The sequence below is a fragment of the Vombatus ursinus genome, unplaced genomic scaffold, assembly GCF_900497805.2.
Source record: "Vombatus ursinus unplaced genomic scaffold, bare-nosed wombat genome assembly UNPS02005286.1, whole genome shotgun sequence".
NCBI lineage: Eukaryota > Metazoa > Chordata > Mammalia > Diprotodontia > Vombatidae > Vombatus > Vombatus ursinus.
The window spans coordinates 4,799,376-4,825,820 of NW_020945064.1; the positions used below are offsets into that span (position 1 = coordinate 4,799,376).

Genomic DNA, 26,445 nt, shown 5'->3' on the forward strand with positions numbered 1-26,445 from the left:
GGCACGAGGGGCCCCGGCGGCGGCCAAGGCGGCGGCGGCAGCGCTCTCTGCCGGCCCGGGGGGCCCGCGGGCGCAACGGCCCCGGCCCCGGCCAGCCAGGGTCACCGGCGAGCGCCGGAGCGAGCGGAGCCGCGGCTCTGCCGCCCCGGGCAGACTCCGCTGGCCTCGGGGGGCCGCGCGGGGGCGGGTCGGGGGGCATCGCTTCTTGAGCCTGGGCCCTCCCGCCGCGACCCCTGGAAAGTAGCTTCAAGGGGACGGTGGCCGCGGGGAGCTCGGGGGGCCTCAACCGGGGACGTGCTGGCGAATGTTGAGTAACCAGCTCTCCTCTGCCCCCCAAATGGGTGCAAGACACTTGTATGTTCTACCTGCGTCCCCTAAATCTAGACAGTCAACAAAATCAAACCCGGACTTGTGGCGTTTGCCCATGTTTAAAGTGTAAATATTGACACTGAGCTAGCTCCTGCACTCCCCTGGCCCACCTTTGCCAGCCTCTTTTATGAATCTCCTCTATTCAATCTAAGACCCCACCAAGCTGAGTGTGGGAGCGTCCTTCCCGTAAGCAGGAAGCACACTTTCTGGCCTCCCTGCCTTAACTCAGGCTCTATGCCCGGCCTGAAATGTCCTCTTTCCCCCTCTTCTACCAAACTCCTACAGATCCTTCAAGGGCAACATCCCTCTTGAAACCTCCCTTTTTCCTTTATAAAAATCTTCCTCTTAAACTTGACATTTCATTTTGTTTTCTTCTTCTCTAACATGAGACATAATCTCTATTTGTACCAGTATCTCATTGCCCTTGTAAGTTATGATCTCTAAAGGCAGAAACTTGTTTCTTGCCCCAGTTTTATATCACCCCCCCAACACCTGACACAACATTGTACACACAGTAGTTATTTAATGAATGCTTTTGTATTTCAATAATAGCAACTCATATTTAAAGAATGCCTTTTGGGGGCTCCAGACTGGTGATTTCGAGAGCATGAGGAACTCCTGGTGTGGGGTTGTCCTCCACCAATGCAAATCGTGTATAACTTGTAGTCACACAGTTTCATGAGGCACTGCGAAGGTAAGGGATTTGTCCATGGTCACAAGTATGTGTGAGAGAATCTAGGTCTTCCTCACTCCAAGGCTTATCATCTTCTATCCCTGACCCCAGCAGCCTCTCTTTATAACACTTAATGGTTTACAAAATACTTTGCATACATTATCTCCTTTGATCCTCAAGACCCTTGAGGGTAATCAGGGTAGCTGGATTTATTATCACTATCTTACAAAGGAGGAAATTGAAGCCCAGAGAGACTTGCCCAAGGTCACGAAATTAACCAAGCTAGAATTTATACCCTGGACTTCAAACTTCTTCAGAGTTGCTTGAACGGACCGAGGTGCTGAAGACTAAAAACAAGGCTAAATTAAAATTAACTACAATAACAACATTTATACAGTGCTTTAAGTTTAAAAAGTGCTTCACCTATGTTGACTTATTTGATCCTTATAATAAATGTGGGATTTCTTCATCTATTTCCCATCTTTGCCTGAACTGGCCAGAGTATGTCGATTCTGAAGGCTAAAGAGATAAGCAGAAATGAAAATTTTAATTCGTCCAAATTCACCAGTGGAACTTTCTCCCTGGTTGTTTCTTTCTTCTCACCTTCTCTACAGTCTCCCAAATCCTTCCACTCTTTGCTTCAGTGAAGTACAAAGTATTGACAGGAACCACTCCATTCCCTATCCTGGACTAACCAAACTCAAATTTACTGTCTTCCAGACTTTAAAAGTAGGCTCCCAGAGAGTCTAAACTAAAAGTAAAGTGCTTAAGAGGAGAGGAAAAACCAGTCCAGAGCAATGTAGCAGAAGGAGAAAAACAAGTAGGACTTCAGAAAGCTCTGCCACTAACTAGCTGGATGACTTAAGGACAAGTCCCGTCCTTTCTCTGAACCTTTGTCCTCATCTGCAAAAGGGGTGAGTTAGGAAAGATAAGTTCTAAAGCTCCTTCTAATTCTGACAATGTATACTTTCTTTGTTTTCTTTTTTTTTTTTGGCTAGGCAATGGGGTTAAGTGACTTGCCCAGGGTCACACAGCTAGTGTCAAGTGTTTGGTCTGAGGCCGGATTTGAACTCAAGTCCTCCTGACTTCAGGGCTGGTGCTCTATGCACTGTGCCACCTAACTGCCCCCAATATATACTTTCTTAAAGAGAAAAGAGCGAGGAAAGGGTGACGGGTGAGAAGAGGGAGATACTTTGGAACTGAAAGTAAAATTGAATTAAAAAAAAACAAAAAGGGGACCTTTCAGATCTCACCAATATTGTAATTAGACATTGAGGTTTATCCTTTATTGTGCAATTAAAACAGAGGATTTTACAGTCTCTACACAGGATCATAGATCATAGTGCTGGAAGGGTCTTCACCTGTCTAACAGGCTTAAGAAGAAGAAAGTGGGGCCAGGGAGGCGATGTGACTTGCACATGCGCCGTAAGCCTCAGAGGTGGCATGAGAACCCAGTCTCTCTGACCGCAGAGCCCGGGGCTTAACACTGTCCCTCCGGGCTCGGTCTAGCAGAGGCAGCTTAGCTTAGGTGCCACAGAGCTGGCCTTCCCGGGGTCAGGACCCACGACTGACAGCTACGAGCAGTAGGAGCCTAGAGCCTCAGCAAACTGTACAATTGTCAGATGCAGAGCGGGTGGCGCTCTGCATAGATGGAAGGAATTTCCTCCTCGGGAGTTCCCGAGACTGCTCAAGATCTGCAGGGGGGAGGGGGATCTCGGCCCCCGGTCTTAGCCACCCCAGCGTGTTCTAAACAGACGTAGTTCCCTGGGTTCGGATCTCCTGCGTGACACTTTGGTGGCTTCTTGCAACGCAGTTCCTTTCTCTGTGCCTCAGTTTCCTGCTCTGTAAAATGAAGGTTTGGATTAGAGGATCGCTACGGCGTCTTCCTTCCGTGGAAATTTATATTCCACTTAGTTGGGGGTTTTGTGCTCAGTCGTTGCCTTGACAGCTCGTCTGTTCAGGCCCCGACCGCCAGGACTTGGGGCGCTCGGCCCGCGAAACCTGGAAGCCAGGTATGGGCGAGGCCTGGAGCTGCCGCGCGAGCCCGTCAATCATCAGCTGAGGGCTGGGGGCGAGGAGAACCCTTCTGAGCATGCGCCGGAGGCTGGCAGAGAGCCCGTTCCCACCCCCGAGGAAATCGAACTAATTGAAGCTGTCCGGAACTTCCTTTTAGTCCGTACGCCAAGCCTGTCCGGGTGCTGGGGGAACGGAGGAATGCATTAACCGTGTGCACCGCCGGGACCTCGTTCCCTTGACGCAAGGTTCCGGCCGATCGCAGGCCTCATGCCCGGCCCCGCCCGCCGCCGCCGCCGCTGCCGCCGCCTCCTCCCCGCAGCCGGGCGGGCGCCATGGCGGCTACTGCGGCGGCGGCGGCGGGGACCGTGGGGGACTGCGCGATGAAGCCGCTGCAGATCGCCATGAAGCTGGCCCACGGAGCCATCGAGCTAGACTCTGGCAACCAGCCTTTGGTGAGCGGGGACGGGGAGCCCCGGAGGGGAACCCGAGGGGGAGGGGCGAGAGAGGGAAGCCCCTGTGAGAACGGAAAGGGGGAGGGGCAGCCCCTGTGTGGCGGGGAAGCCCTTGTGGGGACGGAGAGGAGGAGGGGCAGCCCCTGTGAGAAAGGAAAGGGGGAGGGGCAGCCCCTGTGGGGATGGGCAGCCCCTGTGAGGGCAGCCCCTGTGAGAAAGGAAAGGGGGAGGGACAGCCCTTGGAGGGTCCGAGGAGGGGCAGCCCCTGTGGGGACAGGGAGGAGGAGGGGCAGCCCCTGTGAGGAAGGGCACCCATGAATACAGGGAGGGGGTACGGACCCCTCTGGAAGCCCTTGCCCATCACCTACCCACCCCCAGAGCACCCCTGGGGCTCCTTGTCCCTGAAGAAGGGATGACTGGGGAGGGGGCTATCATACTGAAGCATTCAGGCATTGGGAGGTTTTCGAGCTCCCGCTGGACTTGTCTCCCCAGTTACACTGTATGTTCCCCTTAACTTTCTGGGGCCTCTTCAGTACAAAATTCATGTATTTTTAAAGTGCCTACTGGTGCCCCGGGCAAGGGAGATGCAAAAATAGAAGAAATAGTGGTGCAGTCAGTCTGTGACCTCAAGGACCTTAACGGACCTCAGTGGGAGATGCGATGGGGATGAAAATAAGCGTGCTCCGAGGTAGAGAGTGGTGAGGGAGAGTTAACTTTAAAGATACAGCACAGCCCACTTTACACGGTCCTGGACGGAAGGGCATGAGGATGAGCATTGGCAGCCCCACGAAGCAAGTGTAGGCTTCCCCCAGAGGGGACGGGAGCTCCTGGGGGAACTGATGCTGTGGCCCAAAGGTGTCTTGGCGCAAATCTCCACCCTGGTGTTTCTGTCCTGCCTAGGCAGTGATCAATCGGGCTATTTATAACTAGAGGTAAGATAGCTCCTCCGGGAGTTGTTGGGTATAGAAGCCTGACTCCCAGCAGCAGTCAGGAAGAATAGTGGAGAAGAGTGAAGACCTTTAAAGAAGGGAGCCAACTCCAAAGTTGGAGAGCAGGTAGAAAAGCCGGCTGAGCCACTAGACTGGCCAGGGGAGGAGGGAGGTGCTAAATGTCAGGTGTAGTGTGAAATCCAGTTTCCTGAATCTAGGTCCTTTTTTCTGAGTTTATTTCCTTGGGGACCAGATTTTCCTTGATGTCAGGAATTCTATACAGAATTCATATTGGCCTCGTAATAATTATGAAAGTTACCCATCTGAGATGCTAGCGCCCCACTGAGATTCCACAGCCCTAAACTGTGTCAGATGGATCTTCCCCTACAGTGTGTAATTATGGTAAACTCCCCAGGGAATGTTTTAAGGATGCAGAGGAAGAAGGAGATTCCACATTTTTGAAAGGAACTCTCAAAGCATTCCATAACCCCAGTGGACTGAATCATATGCATTATGCCTTGAGCTAGAGGTTAATTAATATGAGTACATTCTCAATGCATGAAACCATAAGTTTAATATATGCTTTTAGATTCCTACATATCCAACTGGGGGCTGAAAAAAGCTGTAAAGTAAGAGGCGATTCAAGGATATTTCTGAATTAATTGATTTGTTTAAAATAAAAAAAACCCTAAAAACTGAAAATTTTTAAAAGCTACGAGTTGTGGGAATAGGAAGGAAACTTCATGATCAAGGGTGTGAGAAGTTTTAGCTGATGCTACTTTTCCTATTCCTCTTAAGTGAGAATTTCATTTCCTTCTTGTGTCTAAGGAGAAGTCAGAGAGAAGATGCCCAGTTGATTTCCAGTCACTCACTGCTTACTGTTGATGTGGGTTAAGCTTTATAGATAGCAAGAGTGCTTTAAAGTTGGAAAATTCACCACATTAAATTTCAGATTGTTCAAATAGACTCTTCTCCTTCAAAGTCTCAGCAATTCAGTATCTTGACTTTGGTCCAGTCAATAGTGCTGATTAGACTTTTGGGAGAGAAGAAACAGAATCAACCAAAAATGGGTGCAATAGTAACAAGAACTTATGCATGGGAGGGTTTAACCCAGAGTGGGGAAGCTTCATCCTTGAAGCCACATGTGAAGGGCCGCACACGAGGACCTAGAAGAAGTGGCCTCGAGGGCAAGGGTTCCCTACCCCTGGACCTGTTGTTTGAGATGCTTGAGTTTTCTAGGCCAGTGTCAGGTGGAGTAGTCCTTGATTGACTTTGCCCTTGCTGATCTCACCTTCTCCTTTCCTCTCTGGAAAATAGGAGGCTTACCTGGAGTACCTGAAGAGCATCCACTACATTTCCCAGGTGCTGCTGGAAGAAGCAGGGACTACTAAAGGTACCAAGGGACTCTCTGGCTCCTGGCCTAGAAATATTGATTCTGCCTTTGCTCTGAGCAGCTTCACTGGCTTCTATTACTTGGCAGGCCCTGTGTTGCAGGTTTTTTTAGATTTTTTCCAAACTTCTCATAATAGAAGAGATTCAGCACTTGAAAGTTGGCCATAGCCTATTTCAGGTGTTTCCAGAGGGAACTCCAAGGGTCCTCAAAATTTGTTCCCTGTGGTCTCTTCAGGGGGTGTGGTTCTAGTTCCACAATGTTTCTTCCTAAGTGCAAAAGCCCTCTGCTCATAGTTGGATTATATTTTGTCCCATTGCTGGCCATATGTGAAGACTAGGTAGGAGCTGTACTCATTGGTCTGTTGAGGAGAGTACTGGTCTAAAGGTCACAAGAGCTAATTTTCATTCCTGATGGGCCTTAAAAAAGCTGAATCCCGCACTGGTATTGGAAGTCAAGTCAGTTCTCCACCTTGTGGTACTAGCTCAAATATGTAAAACAGAAGCAATAATTCTGGTGCTATCTTTACTTCTCAAAGAAGGCTCAGAGTATAAATGAGGGCAGGAGGAGAAGAGAAAAGACAAAACTATAGGATTAGAATGTGTTCCTTGGGAATGTATATGTATAGCCTGTATTAGATTGTGCACCATCTTGGGGAGGGTCATGGGGAGGAAGGGGGAGAAAAATTCTAAACTCAAAAGCATATGGAAGTGATTATTGGTAAATCAAAATAAATTAATAAAAAAAAAACCAAACAATGTGTTCCTTGGGGTACAGTGGGGAAGGAAGTAGTTTTTGCTCGTTTTACCCTTTATCTTGCCCTAGCTTAGGAAGAACCCTGTTTGGAGCTCCAGCTGAACCCAAATTCACTCTCTTATCTCTCCATCAGAGGGGGGTGACACTGTGACTCCAGACACCCCAAAGATGCTAAAGCTGGCTGAGCAGTGTTTGGAGAGGGCCAAGTCAACAGCTGCCAAACTGGGTGAGTGCTTCACAGAAGGGAGGGCTCTCCAGGACTTCTTTCTCTCTTTCCCCTTTGATACGCAGTATGGCCTCTTTTCTTCTGACCCTTGGCTTTGTGTATCATGCAGGGACAGCCCGACTGAAGCCGGCCATCCCTGTGGCTGTTCCAGGCCACAATCCAGCCAGCCGACACCGCAGGGTATATTCAGATGAGGGGGGAAAGTTATGTCCCTTCCTACCCCCAGAAATCTTCCAGAAGCTGCAGGTGGTGGAGTCACAAAATTCTAAGAAGTAAGAGGGGCAAAACCAGTGTTAGACAGAGCCTTCCCAAGTGTCTGTGGGGGGGACTGGATGGGACGGGACAGGTCAGACTTGGTAGAACTCCAGAATCTGACTCAAGAGCCTTACTCTGCTTCTCCTGGCTCCCTGGGTAGGCCCTTTCATTGCAGTGGCTTTCAAAATGGGTGGCCAGCTCCTGGAGAACATAGGGGAGCCTAAGTGGGGACTGATAGGTCTAGTCTGTTTCTCATCCCCATCTCCAGACTGGCTTTTCCCATAGCCTTCTCCAGAATTCCTGAATGCAATAGAAGGTTCCTTGGCACCATGAGGTCCCACAGTTGGTTGGGTTTAAAGCAGGGCTGGGGAACCTGCAGCCTCGAGGCCACATGGGGCCCTCTAGGTCCTTGAGTGCGGCCCTTTGAATGAATCCAGAGTTCGCAGAACACGTGTGTGTTGGGCTGCGGAGGCGCCCTGTGGTACCGGCCAGCACAACCTCCACTTGTACCTTCGAAGCAGGGAGCTCTGAGAGGGGCCACTAGTTCTCTTGCTGGCTCCAGGAACCCCAGTCATTGCCATAGCACGCTGAGGGTACCAAGGCGCTGTGTCAATTTATGGAAACTTTGCAGGGAATTGACGCCCCTGGAAGAGGCTTCAATACAGAATCAGAAGCTAAAAGCTTCCTATGAGGCTCGGATGGCACGGCTGAATCCCAGCCAGGCGGTGCAGAAGACGTCCTTGGTGAGTGGGGCCTGGGCTCAGTCATTGGTCTCCGGCCACGGTGGAGAATTTCTCTTCTCAAGGCTTGGAGAAGAGTCTGCATGGTTGGAATGAGAGCCAAGGTTGGGGTGCTGGCAGCAGGGATGGGCTGGGAAGCAGGCTGCCTATGATGGAGGGAGCCTCACTTTTCCACTTCCATGCCACAGACTCTGTCTCTGCAGCGGCAAATGATGGAGAACTTGGTGATTGCCAAAGCCCGGGAGGAGACAGTATCCTTTCCAGCTCCTTTGGTCTTTGTACAGGAATACAGCTCAGTTGGGAGTGGAAGGATTGAGAGCACTTTTGAGCCCAGGGATGACCCGGGAGGTGGGTCTAACTTTGGCTGGCCTCGGAGAGGAGCTCTCGCTTTTAGTCCTGGGAGTGGCTTTTATCTTTGCCTGAGTATCCCTGGGAATGACACCCTCAGCTCTTAACCACGGTTCAGCTCAGGGACTTAGGCAAGTGCAGAGATGTAGCTCCTTGACTCGACTGGCCTAGCTGCAAAGAAAGATGGAGGAGCGCAGGCTGCGGCTGCAGGAGGCTGCTAACAGGTGAAGCTCAACATCTTTCAGAGAGTTTGGAAAGTGGGGATCCCGTCACTGGCGTCCCTGAGTCACTGCCCCCATGCTCTCTCCATAGGAGGTTCTGCAGCCGAGTAACCCTGACCCCAGAAGAACAGGAGCAGAGAGCTCTTTATGCTGCTATCCTGGAGTATGAGCAAGACCATGTGAGTCCTTGCCTCTGGCTAGGAGGGGCGGGGTGGCAACAGGCCTTCCTCACACAGGGAGCAGCAGGAAGCCTTAGAAGGGGCTTCTCGATTCTGGCAGCTGGTGACCACTGCCTCCTCTTTTCTGGCAGGATTGGCCAAAGCACTGGAAAGCCAAACTGAAGAGAAACCCGAATGACCTCTCGCTGGTGACCGGCCTTGTCTGCCATCTCCTCAGGTATCAGAGACCTGACCCCACCCACTCCCCCACCCCGTCTGGTTCCCTAAGAAGGACGGTGATTATTGCAGCTGATATTTATGGGGCCTTCAGATTGGCAAAGCAGGTTGCATTTATTGTGCCACTGGAGCCTCCCAGCCTCCCTGTGAATGAGGATTTACAGATACAATTCCTGATGTGGGAGCTGAGGTTCAGGGAGGCTGTCACTTGTCTATGCTGTCTCGGCTTAGGAGTTGAACCCAGATCTTTTTGCCTTCAAATCCCATGTCAGGCTGCCTGGGAGGTCTTGCCTGAGTTTCCTCATCTGTAAAAATAAGGACGTTAGATTGGGCGGCTTCTGAGCCCTTCCAGCTAGATCTATGACGCTTTGATCTCAGGCAAATAAACATCTTGTCTGCCCTAGGTTTTTTTAGGCAGGACTAGAATTAGCAAGCCCAGGGTTCCTTCTGCTCATTTTTAGCAAAGGGTGTTGTGAGTCACTCAGCAAATATTTATTAAGCATCTTCTCCTTGCCAGGAGCTGGGCTAGGTGTTCAGTCATTTTCAGTTGTATCTTCACGACCCTATTTGGGGTTTTCTTGGAAGAGATACTGGAGTGGTTTGCCATTTCCTTCTCCAGCTCATTTGATGATGAGGAAACTGAGTCAAATAGGGTAAAGTGACTTGCCCAGGGTCACTCAGCTGGTAGTGTCTGAGGGCAGATTTTTTTTCACTTTTTTTTTTTTAAGGCAATTGGGGTTAAGTGACCTGTCTAGGGTCACACAGCTAGTAAGTGTCAAGTGTGTGGTCTGAGGCCAGATTTGAACTCAGGAAGAGAGTTCTTGATGACTCCAGGCTAGGCAACCTCTGCACTGTGGCTCCCCCCCCCCCAGCTGCTAGAGACACAAAGACAGATAGAACAGCCCTTGCCTATGGGGGAAATCACGTATTCACGTCTTGGTATATATAAGACAGACACTGGAGGGGAGAGGGGAGGGCATTTACAACTGAGGAGAATCAGGAAAAGGTTGGGAACAAGGTGTAAAGGAAAATAGGGATTCTTAAGAGGCAAAGGGAGCCTGGAATGCGCTCCCGGCAGAGGGCAGAGGTTGGGAGGTGTGTGAATGAGAGTAAAGGGTGACCTGGCCAGAGGGCAGGTGACCCTGTGTCACCCGCTGCCAGGGATGCCAGAGAAAGGGAGGAGTTAGGAGCAAAGAAGGAGTCTCTAGAATTTATTGAGTGGGAGAGTGGCACGCTCAGCCCTGTATTTAAGGAAGTCTGACATTTGGAGGAGAGATTGGATGCTGGAAGATCAATTAGGAGGGTCTGGGTGAAAAGTGAAGAAGGCCTGAAAATGGGGGGTGATTATGTAATTGGAGAGAAAGGTGGGGGCAGAGATCCAGGACAAGCTTTGGCAATGATTGATTGTGTGAGGTGAATGCAAGGGAGAAGTCGGGCCTAATACCGAAATACCTCGGCGGAAATAGAGAGGTTCAGAAGAGGGGTGAGGATTTTGGGGAGGAGGAGCCGAGTTCTAATCTGGACTGATGAGGATATACACAGCTTGGACTTGGTGGCGTAACAAGTGTGAAAGCCAGATTGCAGAGGGTTTGAGGAGTGAGAAGAGGAGGTAGAGGCAACAAGGGTACACCGTTCTTTTTTTCCTCTTTAATGTCATTTCTCTTTTTGTTTTTGTCAATGAACGAACATTTTTCTCCTCCTTTTACCTCTACACCCCCCTCCCCACCATTGGAAAAGAAAAAACAAAAGTCTGGAGACAGTTTTGTTAAGGAGATTGACTGTGAGAGGAGAGATTTGGGACAATGGCTTGAGGGGATAGCAGAGTATATTGAAGGTGTCTGTAAGCAGCAAAGAAGGGAGTAGTAGATAAGGAAACACTGAAGATTCAATTGGAGTGGGGAGGTGGGGGGTGGGGATGATTGTAGGGATAATGTACTGGAGAAGCTGGGGGGGGGTTAGGACCTAGGCTACACAGGGGAGGATTCACCTTGGGGAAGAGAAGGTTACCTGTTTATCAGAAGCTGGAGTAAAGGAGGGAATGGAGGAGGCTGTTGAGGGGTGGTAAGATGTAGAGAAGGGAGGAAGGAGGAGCTCACAACAGTGGCCTCTTTGGGAGAAGTGATAAATGAGAGCTCGGACAAGGAGAACTGAGGGCCGGAGGAGAGACCAAGTGCGTGGACTCAGCCTGTGGTCAGGGGAGATAGAAGGCCGAAGTCAGGCTGGAAACAGGAAATCTGGCGTCCAGAGATCTTTCTATCAGGCTGCTTTGACTCTCCATTTTGATCTTTTCGATTTCAGTAGCCCTTCCTAAATGCCTGGAACCCTTTCATGTAGATAGTCTTCCTACGAGAGAGGTAGATCAGGTAGGGAATGGACACCTCATTATCGTAGGGAAATGTCGGTCTAAAGGAACTACATGCTTTATTTCTGGCCATACAGTGACTTGTGTGGCAGAAGGGTCAGGAGCTGGGTCCCTGGCCTAGCGGTCGTTCCCCGGTGTCACAGCTGACTCAGTGCTTCTTAGCTGCATTTTTAACTAGCTGCTCTCCCTTGGCTTCTAGTTTCCCTGACCATCCAGTCTCCCAACTCCTGAAGAAGCTACAGTGTGCCATATACAACAGGCTGTACCCCATTATCAGCAAACATGCCGCCGACTCTAAGACTGGCCTGGGTTGCCCTCCCCTTTCCCTGGACACAAATGGGCTGTTGGCCCCTGGCAGTCGGCGGCTTCGAGCTTCCCAAAGCCTCTACTGCATGTTCACCCTCCCTGAGCCTGTCAGGCTGAACCAGGAAAGCTCACCAGCTGGCCTCCCCACCCCCCTGCCACATCCTGGCCCCCCGGACAAAGAAACAGAAGGCAGCTCCACAGGCTCCCCTTCTCCCCTGGTGGACGTCACTCCCGGTCTGCTGGACAAGGACAGCTCCTTTGAGGACCTGGAGCATCTATTAGCAGCTCCAGACACCTGGGCCCGAGGTCCTGGGGGGCTCACAGGGTCGCAGACCCCTGGCAAGAAGCCGGTGACATTGCCGGAGCAGCTGAAGAGCATTGTAAAGGATGTGCACGATGCCATCGGTGAGGATCAGCCGCTGGGCAGTGACGGGAGGGGGAAGGAAAGGGAAGTCTAAGTTAGAGCCAAAGATCAGAGATTACACTTGTTTCCCCCACCCACGGCTCTTCTGAATCTCCTGTTCTGATGTCCCTTGGCCACTAGAGGGAGCCATGTCCCCCCCAACTTTGGCCGTCGGTCCCCTTGGTCTTGAGACAAAGTTAGCCTTGCTCTCCTGAGCAGAGATTGCTTGTTCCTGCTGTTAACCACGGCTACTTCACCCTGGAAGACCCAGAGGTATCAGGAGCCCGATGGGCCTAAGTGGTTGTGACCAGGTGGCATGGTAGGCTCCCCACGAAAGCCTCAGGAACAGGGAGTAGTAGGGAGAGTGGTGGCCAGGGGGTTGAGGAGAGGGGAAGAGCAGCCCCATTCCTTTAGTTCCTGCTGAATTCTCACGCAGACCCCAGTTACCATTCTGCTTTACCCTTCTACTTTGGCTCTAACCCTGGGCTCTGAGGCTAGCTGCAGCTTGGGCTTGCTGTGCTTATGGTTCTTGGAGTAGGCTGAGGAGCGGCGCAGGGGACACAGGTCTCTAAGAAAGGAAGATTATTTCTGCTGAGTCTTTACAAAGTCTCTCCAGGTTAGCATTCACAGGTAATAGCCATTAAGATAGAAAGGGTCGAACGACTTCTGCCCATTGGATCAGGCAAATTCCCATGGTGCCTGGCCTACAGATACAGCGTCTAAGGGAAAATAGGAAACCCCAGAAGGCGTTAGGCGTGAGCCTCTTGGGGATTAGGGAGCGGGATGGAGCGAATTTTAGCAGCCAGTGTGGACTATTCCGTGGAGATCTCCAGTAAAGGCCCCTGGGACCTGGGGCTCCTTAGCACTTCGAGTGGCCTCTCATGAATGTCCTTAATTCTGCTCCCGGCAGACAGATTGCTTTCCCTTACCCTCCTGGCATTTGAGGGCTTAAACACAGCTGCCTCCAAGGATCGATGCCTGGCCTGCATTGAGGAGCCCTTCTTCTCCCTGCTGTGGGCGCCGCTGCTGGCTCTCTACAGGTATGGCAGCTTAGGGTGGCCGGTTTGCTGTATCTCATGGTACCTACTCTTCACACGAGCCTTTTCCCTTAATCAGACTGGTGTCCTCATTGTCTGACAATTAGAGCTGGCCAAAAGCAGAATGGACGCTTTTGGGAGGTGGTGGTTCCCCTGCATCAGAGGTCTACAAGCAGAGATTGGAACACAACTCGCCCCATTTGTTATAGTCAGGATTCCTTTTAGGTGTTGGTTGCATGGCCACGGAGGTTCCTTCTGCCTCTGAAATTCTGTGAACCTGTGGAAGACAAAGCTCATTTTTTCTTCTGTTCTCTTTGCTTCTCCAAGGTCCCTAGGCCACTCCTGCCCATAACGATTTCCTCCTTCTCCAAATACTTATTTTCTTTATCAATCACTTAGTTCTTATGCATAGGAAACCACTAAGTAGCTAAACCATAAGCTCTCTGTGGTCCAGGACCATGTCTTATATTATCTTTGAGCCGTTCTGTGACTATAACCCAAGATCACATTTGCATTTCTTTTACCTACTTGAATTTACCTCACTGTACATAATGTTTTTTGGCCCATTTTTAGCTTTTCCTTCTTCAGACACTTACTAGCTATGTGACACTGGGCAAGTTACTTAAACTATTTCAGCCTCAGTTTCCTTCTCTATAAAATGGGGATGGTAGTAGCACCTACCTCACAAAGCTGTTGTGAGGATGAACTGAGATAACACATGTAAAGTGCTTTACAAATATGAAGGCAATTGTATAAGTGGTAGCTATTATTATAAATGCCTCTTATTTTATATCTTGGGCTATTTGTTTTCTTATAAGAAGTTTATTTTTCCTTGGTTCTAAATGAAACTTTTTTTTGGTGGGGGGGGGCCAGTTCCATTAATGAGGCTATTTAAAAGGTTTTGTTTTTTTTTTTTTTTTCAAAATTAAATTTTATTTTTTAAACCATTTTAAGAATCAGTGCTATTTACTAAGATGCTGGCTGGCCCCTTTGTACCTCACTAGCTCACCATGATTTTGCTGAAATGTTAGGTTAATATGTGATTACAAAACACATTGTTCTGCAGTAACTCAAGTCAATTTCTGTGCCCCAGATTCCATGCTTTAGGGCCTGCTCGTGTGAATCCTTCCTATTTTCAGTCATTTTTCCCCTTATTTGAATTTTGACGTCTTATACTTCACAACTACCTGGTTCGTGATCTGGTTACCTTATTGTTTATTACCTGGTTAGCTTATTAATCTTTATTGTGAAGACTAAAAGACAAATAAGGATCCAGAAAGTTTTTTTTTCTAGTATTGTCTGTTTTAGACTTTCCTTCTCCTCTCTAATAAAAGGGCAGCTTTTGTCTTCTGTGTCCTCTTGTTTATTTAGAAGGTTCTCCAGTTTTACTTCTTGTCCTAATTAGAACTCATTCCTTAACTCATTCTGGAGAGGGGGAGTTGATCCTTACTCTTTCATAACCATCTGTAGGAGCCTGTCTCATTTGGGGTTCGGTGGTGTTCCTGTTTGCATTTCAGGTCTTTGTGGTTCATTGTTCATCCTCTCATTTCATCTTTCATCACAGGCTTGGGGATCGTCTTTGTGTGTGCCCTTAGTATGGTTTCTGAAGAAACATCCAACTTGATTTTCCTTGGACCTGACAAGGAATTCCCAACCCTCATTCCCACACATGCACACCTGAGACCAGTATGAAGGATGACCCCACAGTGCTTTGGTGGGAAGGGATGAGGTACAGATAACCCCACCCACCCACCCTCTCAATCACATAAGTGCCCTGCTTTAGGAACCTCAACCCCACGAGTCACCCCGGATCTCTGAGACCACCTTCCCCGTGCCATGGTTCCTCCAAGCCCAGTCCAACCCTCATCTCTCTTCTGACAGGATTGTCTACCAAGCCCGAGAAACAGCCCTCAGCAGGAGCATGGAGCTCTGTGGAAACATGCCTCCGTCCGCCCTGGGCATCGCCTCCAAACTCTTCCCTCAGGAGTCAGGGCTCAGAGGCTCAGGTTCCTCCCCTTACTGTACAGCGGTCCAGGAGCTGGGACTGATGGCTCTGGAGAGCTGTCCGCAGAAGAAGCTGGAATGCATTGGTAATAGAAGAGGGGGGAGTCTGTCATTTGTGCCTGGGGGAGGTGAGGAGTGTGCCTGTCTCATGAAAGCCTCCTCTTCCTCACCTCACAGTTCGAGCTCTTCGCATAATCTGTGAGTGTGCTGAGGAGTACTGCGGTGCCAGGGAGTCACGCCTGCAGCCCAGCACAATGGCCATGTGAGTATCACACCCAGTTCTGGGACCCTGGTGTGTGATGGGTCCCAGGGCACTGGAAATGGGGCTTTCCTGCCGGCATGCTGCAGTAGGAGTGCACGAGCAGTGACATTCACTGAGAATCCCTGGCTCAGTCTTACCTTTGTCTGGCAATGCAGTCCCCTGAGGCTCCCTTTTTAAAGGCACGAGCAGCAGGGGACATCTTTGTCTGCTGCAGAATCCGTGCTTAGGGCTGGGCTGGCTTCAGAGATGTCTTCCCCTGAACCCAGTCACCCCCAGAAAAGCTGATGTGGGTGCAGCTTCTGCACCTGAAGCCGGGGGAATGGCCTGATTGGCATCATGGCCATCAAAGTCAGCTAAGGCATGGGCAGATGGCTTTTCCTTTGAATGCATTCAGTTTCTGCTGCGAGGATCCCGGTTACGGAAGGCTTCCACTGTAGCCCCAGAGGCCTGTACTGTGGTATAAGCCAAGAAGCCCGTCTAGGCAGCTGTAGGATAGAGCCCTGGACCTGGTCATGAAGTCTGCCCGGAAGACCAGTTGGCTATGTTACCTTGGGCAGATCACTTAACCTAGCCTCATCTTCCTCGTCTGTAAAATGGGGATAATAATAGCACCTACTTCCGAGGTTGTTGTGAGGATCAGATGAGATAGTGGTCAGTAAACATTTATTAAGTGCCAATGCTCTGCCAGGCAAGGTGCTCGGTGATAGTGACCCAGATAGGAAAAGGAAGGCAGTCTCCGCCCTCAGGGAGATTACAATCTAATGGGGGAAGACAGCACACAAAAGGAAGCTGTGGGGGAGGGAAGAGTGCCCAGAGAGGACAGAAGCCCAGAGGAGTGCAGCCAGGCAGAACCTGTGTAAGATGCTCTACAGACTTAAAGTGTTAGCTGTTGTCATTCCTCTAGGGAAATACATTGTTCCTGCCTTCCCCATCTCCTCCTTGGAGAGCCCTTGACCTTAGACCGTGCTAGCCCCCCCGATTGCATTCAGCCCTGCCTTTCCTGGACTCTGGACCCCAAAGCTCATACTCAGTATATGCCCCAGCTTCCTGAGACACCCCCCCTTCCACCAGCCAGGGCAGAGGGCTGGGAGCAGATGAATTCCTAGGAGGCGCCCTTTTTACCCTCACTTCATAACATGACCCTCATTTCCCTGTTCCCATCCCACTCAAGTGCTCTGGCCTGCATCCTGAGTTTAAATGCCACACTTTTTCTTGTTTTGGGGTCCCAGAGATCCTTGGTTTCTTCATCCTCCCTGCTTCCTCCTCCCACCATCTGACCCCCAGAAGTTGGGCAGCTGCCTACCCCTCCTCTCACTAGTTTCTGTCCCTGTCTCTCCTAGCCATCACCCCCCACATTGGGATCTCATTCTTCCTGGCCGTCTCAGCCTGAAGCAGCTTCCTCCTGAGCTAGGCCAAGTGGGAAAGGGTCTGAGGTCAAGAATGAGATGACCCAGGTCTGGGCAGTTGGGGATTAGGCAGGTCTTAGACACTGTGGCTCCATAGCAGCCATAGTTGATGGTTCTCAGTGTGACCAGCTTCTTATATGTCTTACCCCCTCCTGCCGGCCTCAGAGGGCCATGGGATCCCAATGAAAGCTGCAGCGGTCCTCCGTGCAGGAATCACTGGGTTCAGATCCCACTTTAGACACACTCAGAGGTGTGATCTAGGCTAGTCTATAAACATGTCTGCACTTTCTTTTATTCGTTTGTAAGATGCGTATGATAGCACACACTGCAGAAAGATCGAAGGAAATAATGTGTGTAAAGGCATTTTGCAAACCTTAAGGGGTTGTATAGACGTGAACCATTGCTGTAATTGCCCAGGGGCAGGTTAGGAGGAGACAGATGCTGTACACAGCTCAGGCCTCCAGATGTCTCCCTTTGAAGCCTGGACTGCAGCTGTTTTCCCCTATTCTTAGGGTTGGATTTGGTGCAAGAAGGGCTTGTGACCCACTGCATTCACTGGTCATCTCTCTGCCGATGATTCTCAGAGCTCTTTATCCAGTCCTAAGCTCAGTCTCATGTCACCAGCTGCCACTTGGACATCTCAAGAGTCGGTGTCCCATCGACATCTCAAATGTAACATGTCTGACACAGAACTCATTACCTTTTTCCCAAAACCCTCCTCTCTTTCTAACTTCCCTGTCACCCAGTGTCCATGGCATCTTCAGTTCCTCACTCACACTCCATCTGTCTGCATATCTAGTTTGTTGCCAAGTCTTTTCATTTCTGTCCTCACAAGGCTTCTTGGATATGCCCCCTTCTCTTCTCTGGCACTGTCCCCGCCCTGGTGCAGCCCCTCATCACCTCCCATCTGCCTGGACCTTTGTAGTAGCTGCTGGTTGGTCTCCTTGAGTTCCTCCCCATGCCAGACTGTGCTCCACTTGGCTGCCAGAGTGACCTTGCTAACACAGAGATCTGCCCATGTCACCCCCACCCTGCCCCACCCCTACTTCAGTAAACTCTAGGATCTGTTTATGTTTTAAATGCCTTCACAGCCTGGCCCCTTTCTGCTTTTTCAGTCTTCCCCCTTCCCCCAGGGTTTCTCTAAAACCATCCCCTTCATCATTTCTTATAGCACAGTAGCATTCCATCATATTTATATACCATCACTCGTTCAGATATTCCCAGACTGATGGGCACCCCTTCGGGCTCTAAATCTATGACACCATGAAAAGAGCTGCTCTAAATATTTTTGAATATATGGGTCCTTTTTTCTTCCTTTGATTTTTTTGGGGAATAGACCAAGTAGTGGGGTGGGTCATAGGGTATGTACCATTGAATAGTTTTGGGACTTAGTTCCAAACTGCTTTCCAGAATGGCTCTTTTCCAGCCTCCTTAAATATTCCTCCCCTCTACATACTCTGTGGTCTAGCTACACTGACCTTCTTGTTCCTTGAGCAAGACACCCCATCGCCTGACTCCATACCTTTCCACTGGCTGTCCTCCATGCCTGGAATGCTCTCTCTCCTTATCTCCACTTCCCGGTTTCCCTGGCTTCCTTTAAGATCAAATCCCTCCTTGAAGGGACCTTTCCAAGTCCTTCCCTACTGCGAGTGCCTTCTCTCAGAAATTACTGTCCATTTACACTGTATATATCTTGTTTGTACAATTTTTTGTATATTATCTCCCCAGTTAGAACGTTAGAAGTTCTTGAGGGCAGGGACCACATTTCTGCCTTTATATCCCCAGCACTTATCAGAGTGCCGAACACATAGTGGAATAGGTGCTTAGTAAATACTTGTTGACTGCAAAACAGACTCATAAAGAGGAGACAAAAGAAAAGAGGGCAGGGATGGCAGTAAGCAAAGCAGAAAAGCCAAACTTGACTGACTGCTATGTGTTGGGCACTAATCTAGGTGCTGGGTAAACAAAGGCAAGAAAAATGTCACTCCCTGCCCTCAAGTAGCTTATTGGAGGATATATGCACATATATAAAAATACACAAAGTGAACACATAAGTGTAATTTTGGTGGGCAGAAGACAGTTGGCGAGATGTCAGGAAAGGCCTCGTGTAGAAGGTGATGCTTCAGCTGAGCTGTCAAGGACAGTGGGGATTCTGAGAGCTGTGACTGAAAATAGTTGTTCCAGTAGGAGTGCACAGCCTGTTCAAAGGAATGGGAGAGGGGAGTGTCATGGTCGAGGGACAGCAAGAAAGCCAGTTGGTGGGATCATAGAGAGCAAAGAACAGCAGGGGAAAAGTGAAGGTAGTAATGATGGCGGATGTTATCTGCTGAATGAGGTGCAAAAGGATGGGTTCAGGGGCACCTGTGGAGAGAGCAGCTGCATGAACATCCCTTCCCTAGTAGGGCCTGGGTACTGCCCTCAGAACTGTGTGGTTCCTGGCCACCGGCAGGCAGAGTTCCTTCCACTCGTGTTCATATCCTCAGCTTACCCGAACATCCACAGCAAGGGTGCTAGAAAACAGGCTCTGTATCCCAGGGAGGGTGACCAGTTTCTGGCTGCAGGGTGGGCCTTCCAGGGCCCGGTCTTCTGTGGAATGCAAACTGAGGAGGCAGCCCGACAGACCCTTGGGTTCTGGCCTGATGTTCAAGGGGAAGGTGACCTGCTATTGGCAGCACCATGAACCAGAAAGATCTGCTGCGTCCTGGGGTGCCAGCATTTCCTGACCCCCGGCACTGAGAGAAGGACTCCTGCCAGCCCCCACCTTCCACCCCTTCTCTGCACCAGAGCTGAATTTACATGGGAATCTTACAAATGAGGAGAGGCAGGAAAGGGGCTGGGGCCAGCTGTGACTGGCTCCCAGTAAGGCACACAATCCAGTGGGGGAAAGCCTACTTGAAGGGTCCAGGCAGGTCCTAGAGAGGCTTCCCTTAAGGCCTGTCCTGCACGTCCACTGTTTATGGTAAGGGTCATGCTGGTCCAGGGGGCACTTGGGCATCTGCCCAGTTTTCCCTCATGTGTACGTCAGCCTCAGAGGCAGGAAAGGGCCTCTTATATTTTTCTTCTTTCCATTAATCTACCACCTTGAATTGACCTCAGCTTCAGAGTACCCTAAGTTTTGCATTTTTAATGATTTGTTAATAGAACTTAACAGTAAATGTCAACACAACCAACTTCCTTTGTAACAATTTATATTTAAATGAATTTTAATGCATAAAATTTCATCTTCACCGTCTATGTCCCCCATTCCTTCTCATTCACTTTTCCTCTTATGTGCTCAAGTTGGTATAGACTTTGTTCTGGTACTGACTGCATTTCATAAAGACATCACCATATTTACATGTCTCATGTGTTGTTATATATTAATAATATTCCATTGTCAGTGTGCCACAATTTATGTAACCGTTTTCCTAGTTTTGGACATTTAGGTTCTCTTTTTTTTTTTCAATGACAAATAATGATGCTATGAAAACTTTGGACTCCTTTTTTGTTTTTGATAGCGTCTTAGAGTATATTCCCAACAATGGGATTACTGGGTCAAAGGACGTGATTTTTTTTAAACTTGTACAAAGAGAGATTGTTCTACAAAAAGATTCAACTGTCTTGCCATTCCACCAAAAAAAATTATTGTGCCTCTTTCTCTCCAATCCCACCGGCATTTAATTATTTGGGCCAATGTTATGGGTGTGAGATGGTACCTTAAAGTTGTCTGACTTGTATATCTTTAGGCATTAATGAGGTTGAGCATTTTTTCAAGTGGTAATTAACAATTTGTGTTACCTCTTTTGAAAAACTCTATTCGTATTCTTTGACCATGTTTCTACTGTGACTTATAAGTTACTTTTGTCTTATTTTACCTGTTCCTTATGCATTTTAAATGTTTTTATTTGTCATATTTGCCACAAATGTTTTTCCTAATCTTCTATTTTTAATTCTATAGGAATTTTTTTATTTTATGCAAACACCATCTATTTTGTCACTAATAATGCCTTCTATTTTTAATAGAAACAAGTTTACCCCCATAATTCATTATTCCATGTAGAAAACAGAAATATAATTTGTTCATTAGTTTTAGTATTTGGAATAAGCATGGGAGATTGATAGATTTCTTTCCATCTAGGCAACACTAAAAATAACCAGAAGAAACCTGTAGGAGACAAATCAGATTTGTTACATAGGTCCCCCTGTAAAGTGATCTCAGATGTAGCTGCCAAATGTATTTTTCCTTTACTGGATCTCTGCCCATTCCCACTACGCTGCTGTTTGGTATGGATAGCACTGTACCCTTCCATCCTTGACCTCAGCCTGCCTTCCCTCTGGATCCTAAGCTTTGATTTCTTGATTTGACTGGAATTCCTGAGCTGTTATTCTTAGGCCAGAGTACACTTACTGAGCTATAACACAGCTTGGTGGTACAAGAAGTAGAGTGCTGAATTCAAATTCAGCCTTAGATACTTACTAACTGTGTAACTCTGGGCAAGTCACTTAATCTCTGCCTGCCTTAATTTCCTAAACTGTAATATGGGGATAATAATAGATCTACCTCCTACGGTTGTTATGAGGATCAAATGAGATAGTATTTGTAAAGTGCTTAGCATAGCAGCTGGCACAGAGTAGCTGCTCCATAAATACTTGTTTCCTTCCTTCCTATGATTTTTGGTTTCTCTGCAGCGGTGCCGATGATCTGCTACCCATCCTGTCATATGTAGTGTTGAAGAGTAACCTCCCCCAGTTGGTGTCTGAATGTGCAGCGCTGGAGGAATTCATTCATGAGGGGTAGGAATGGGAAACTGCCTCTGGGGCTAAGGCTGAAGGGGCTGGGGAGCTTAGGAAGGAGGGTGGACTCCTCTGGAATCTTTCCAAGGTCTTGCTCCTCTTTGGGTAGAAATCTGGCTGCTGGAAGGGGATTGGGAGAAAGGGCTAGAGTTGGTGCACAAAGGGGCTGGGAGCTCTCGGCTGGGTCAGCGACTCTGGCCAGTTCTTCTCTGTGGAGCTCTAAGCCAGTCAATTATCCTGGTCTTTGTTCCTGGTTAATAGTTCAGGATTACTCTATACTTAGCCATCCAGAGCAGTCATGACACAGAAGAGAACATCCCGACCAGAAGTATGATCTGCAGATAGTTACATGTGGTGGGGGCTTTTCTTCCCAGGCTGTTATTTGTCTTAAAATTGTTGGGATCTTTCTTGTTCCCACACCTACTCCACTGACTTTATTTGACCTGGAATCTCTCCTTAGACCCTCTTCGCTTTCTAGGAAGTTAACACGGAGCATGTGACTTCTTAGAAACGCCTTTTATTTTTAGCTGAAGTCATTAGAAGCCAGAAACAGAAAAGAAAGATCACCCCTAATTCTACCATCCTCACTGTCCCGTCTGTTGTGTCTTTTCCCTTCCCCTCATCTCCTTGGATGTGGGAAGAGGAGGCACGAGGCCACCCCTGTCTTTGGGGTCAGAGCCATTCCTTAGCTAGCCGACGGTTCTGCTCATGAAACTTGACAACTCAGCAGCTCCCTGGGGTGTGACTTGGGGAGCACGCTGGGCCAGTGGACCTTGGAGTCATCTGAGCCTTAATGTGATGGGACAGGAAAGGGAGGGAGGGAGCCTGCAGGAGACCATGGATAATGGCAGAGCGTGAATGTTCTGGAAGGCGGTGTCTGTGGGAGCATCGGCCCCCCTACCCCCAGAGAGACCCCAGATCTGTGATGGGCCCTCCAGACTCTCCTGAGCAGCCCCTCCACTCTGGTCACTAGGCCACTCCTTGGAGTTGGGTGCTCCAGCATGTGCTGCCACGCTTCCTCAGCCTCATGCAGAAAACATCTCCTCTCATTCTCGGCTCAGCCACATTTTTTATTTACAAAGGCAAGAGTTGCCTTTGGCCCATCAGGTGTCCTCTGAGTTGGATAAAAAATGGAGTGTAAATTTACAGAGTTCAGTAAATCTCCAGCTTAACCATGAGCTCTCTCTGTTCCATTTGAGTCTGTCCGTCTCCAGGGCCTAGTGCTGTGCCTTGCACACAGTAGGTGTTCAGTAAATACTTGTTGAGTTTCCTTCCAGCTTCCCTGATGCTCTTGCTTTTCTGAAGAGCCCTCAGTCTGCTCCAGCCAGAAGCCAGTGCTAAAGGGTGGAAGGAAACGTAGGGGGACATGTGTATGGTAGCGGAGGGATCCCTCGTGAGAGGGCTTGGCCCTGGAATGATGCTGAGGCCGGTCCTGCCGGACGGTGTCTCCACGCTGACGATGGCCTCTGTCTGACCTCTTTGTGCCAGGTATCTTATTGGAGAAGAAGGTTACTGCCTGACCTCCCTGCAGAGTGCTCTGAGCTATGTGGAGCTGCTGCCACGTGGGGCTTTGGTGAAATAGCAGGAAGGAAGGAGGTGCTACTCTGGTCTTGCTGGTCCGCAGAGGAGGATGGAGCAGCCATCCCTGGGAGATCCCTGAAGATAAAGACCTGCAGAAGCCTATCCCTCCCCTTCCCCTACTCCTCTTCCCAGAGAGAGCAGACCTGAGGGACTCTTGCCTTGAAGTCCGAGTTTGCCTGTGGCAGGGCTTGGGCAGGGCTCCTTTTCCATGCTGCCTGGATAGTTTCGGTGGTTTGAACACAGTCGGAGATCTCTCTCCTAGCTTTATTTATCATATCAAGTTCTCCTAATCTCTGTGCACCAGAGGCAGTGGAACATTCTGGAAAATGGGCATGAAACTTGAAAAATGTGGCTTCCGCCCTTCATCTCCTAGGCTTCTCACCGCCACCTCAGCATCTGCTCTCTGGGGGGCTCATGAGAAGCTCTTCTCCAGAGCTGTGGAGAAAACCTGCTCCCCATGGGCAGCCAGTGACATGGGCAAGACTGGCATGCCCAATCCAGCTTTCCCCAGAGCCCTGGGCATCTGCTTTCCTTCCCAAGACCAGGCATGGGGAAGGGACTTAAAGCAAAATTGGGATATTCTCAGAACTCCCAAAATGAGCCCCTAGCTGCTTGTACTTGCTTCTGTGAATGCAGCTGTAGGCATTCAGTGGGACAGCTAGAAAGTCCTTACGGTCAAGCCCTGGGCTGTCCCCGTGGCTGGTTTGCTTAGTCATTGCTGTAACCCTCTCCCCTCTGTCAACACTGCCTCCCTAGGTTGGTGAGGGAGCCACCCTTCCCATCCCCACTGTCTGGCTCGTCCTGTCACAGTCGCTGTATTCCTAATTCCCAGTTTGGAGGCCAAAGCTCTTGAGGTCGGCATGGCGAGCTCTATGCCTCATCTTCTCTGAGTGGGGCCCAGTGGGACATTCCATCTGTCCTCAGGCCTGTTCCTCCTGGACCCCTAGGTTTCATGCCACAGTGGCTTCCTGAGAGTCTCACGGGTGTGTGGCCTCAAGAAGGAGTAGAGCCAGGGAGAACACGTTATGAACAGGGAGCACCCCCTGAGGAGATGACGTAGTGAAGGGTCCATCTAAGAAACTGAACCATCTCCCACCCCTGAATCAACAAGCTAGAGGGAAGGTTTCATGCTGCACCTGACTGTGAGGGACTCTGGGCCCCATGGACCCTCTTTTACTATCTGACCAGAGTGTGAGATAGTGGGTCTGTCCCCCATTGCAGGAGCCAGCATTGGGAAAGCCGTTGCTTTGCCTGCCGATAGGTGCCAGAGTGAGCCCTATAACCCACATATATCACCAACAGCTGCAGGCCTCAGGTGCCCTACTGTTGTGCCAAGTTTTTAGGGCAGTTGTGGCCCTCCAAACTCAGGCTCTGAGGTGGTTTTTCCAACCCCTACTCCGAGAGGAGAATCCCAAGGTGGTGGACGGGGAGGCCCCAAGCTGAACTGCCTTAGTGTGTTCATTCAGAAAAGAACAGGGCCCAGCACCAGAATGTCTCTCTGTAGTAGTTGAGCATGGCATGGGCCCCTCACAGGCCCAGCCACCCCCAAAGAGCATGAAGATACCAGGATCCAAAAGTCACTCTCCCTTATTTGTCTTGGTGTGTTCTGCCCTCCGCAGAGCCAGAATGTGAAGGAAAGAGAATTCAGTGAAAATCCCTCGCTCTGGTCCTGGCATGGGAGCACCCCTGCTCCAGTGCGGGGAAGTGGGGCCAGACCTATGAATGGGCTTCTGGGGTAGGCTTAGGGAGCTGTGACTTGCAGGCCGCACATAACGGCGCTGCTGTTGAAGTTTGACACTCACCCAGGACTCCTCCGTAATCCCCATCAAGGGGTTGGGACCCTCCATTGGAGATCAGGGCATCTTGCTTAGGTTTCTCCTAAGAAACCAAGGAGCAGAGGAGAAGGGATTAGAAACCCGGCTTGGGGTGTAGGATTCTTGGATTTGGTTTTTTCCTTCCTTTGTGACTGGTTATACTACCGCTGTATCTTAATTCTTTATGGGGCCAGATCATTCTAGCAGTCTTCCTAGAAAAAGCCTAGAATTTTTAAGCTCTTTTGAGGTAGAAATAATTGTATTATATTTATTTATTTATTTGTTCAATGTGCCTTGCTGTGCACTAGAATTTATCTGATCTGGCCCCTCTCTATACATCTGGGAGAGTCTGGGAATAATTGTACTCTCCGTGTATTAGGGATGCTGAGGCTTATCTTGAAGCTTATGGTTTGGTTGCCTTTCCACCTCCCCACCCCTCTTCCAGTTTGTCCTGTGCTGTGCAGGTGATCTTTTCCACCCCTGAGTGAACATGGAGCTGTCCAGATACTCTGCTTCTCAGATGAGCCCCAGAGAGAGCTCCCACTTGCACTAATAGCTTGGTCCTTGCCAGTGGTAATGGGTAGTCTGGCTCTCTCCTGATGATCTCCCCAGCCCCGGCTTTTCACTCCAAATTAGGAAGCCCCCCCCCCCTTGACTTTCCTTGTGTTCTCTGCTAGGTCAATGTGAATCCTTTGATGTCCTATGGGCAAAAGCTAATAAAGTCCTATTTACCCTCCCACTTATGTTTGTAAAGGGCCCTGAAGGCCCTAGGTGGGACAGGAGTATCTCCCAGACTCCAGCTTAGCTTTGGACCTGCTATATCTGGACTGTGATAATGTGTCAGAAAGACGGGCCCAGAGGCTGGGAAATAAACAGGTCACTACTGGCCTTGTTTCTGCCTGGCTTGTTACTCTTTGACATTGCCTACACAGATTGGTTTAAGCCTTGGGTGTCATCTGTTTGCATTTCTCCCATAAGGGCAAGCTTCTTGAGGGCAGGAAGTATGGCTTCTGACTCTTTGGTAACACCATCACCCCCTTCCTTTGCATGCAGAACCCTCTCCATGGGGTGTGGTAATAGGCTTGCATAGGCCCCTGGTAGTGGGACTATAGAGAAGGAAGCATAAAAAGGATGCTTAAGGTTGCACCTCTTCTCACTAGGAAACACCCAAGAGAATTTCCAGGACTACTTGAGCAAATTTTGAGGGCTCATAAGGAGCCAGGGAGAGAGAGGGCTACTTGGATTGGAGGGATGAATCACTACCCCTCTCCCCCAGCTCAGTCCTGGGAGAGACATGAGATTAGAGGTGGCCAAGCAGTGCCATATTGGGAAATTGGTTATAAGTCAGGGATTCTTAACCTGGAATCCATAGGGAGATTTCAGGGGCTTTGTGAACTTTGATGGGAAAAAAATTCCATCTATATTTTCACCAACCTTTGGTTTCCTTTATGCATTTAAACTACTATTTTAAGAAAAGGTCCATAAGCTTCACCAGATGGCCCAAGGATGTATAACATAAAAAAAGTTAAGAACCCTTAGTCTGGGGGCAGTGGCTCACCTGAAAAGTTGAGGTAGAAGGCATCATGAACATATGAAGAAAGGCAGGAGATGAGGGAGAAATTTCTGTCCACCGCGCCAGAGAGAAACTTGCCTTTCAAGACTCCAGTAACATCAAAAATTACTGGGATTTGGAAGTAGTTTTTTCCTGTCTCAGGCCAGCTGTGGAG

General features: G+C 49.4%; 1 protein-coding gene across 1 annotated transcript; it reads left to right on the forward strand.

Moving 5' to 3' along the window:
* Positions 1-3,390: 3,390 nt before the first annotated feature.
* On the forward strand, positions 3,391-25,606 carry VPS9D1 (VPS9 domain containing 1). The gene is made up of 15 exons (XM_027846259.1): positions 3,391-3,510; positions 5,757-5,832; positions 6,719-6,811; positions 6,921-7,083; positions 7,698-7,809; positions 7,995-8,057; positions 8,326-8,378; positions 8,467-8,554; positions 8,686-8,771; positions 11,332-11,843; positions 12,752-12,881; positions 14,760-14,968; positions 15,060-15,144; positions 21,219-21,323; positions 22,812-25,606. The coding sequence occupies exons 1-15, from the start codon at positions 3,391-3,393 to the stop codon at positions 22,903-22,905; spliced, it is 1,989 nt and encodes a 662-aa protein (XP_027702060.1). The 3' UTR covers positions 22,906-25,606.
* The last annotated feature ends 839 nt before the right edge of the window (positions 25,607-26,445 follow it).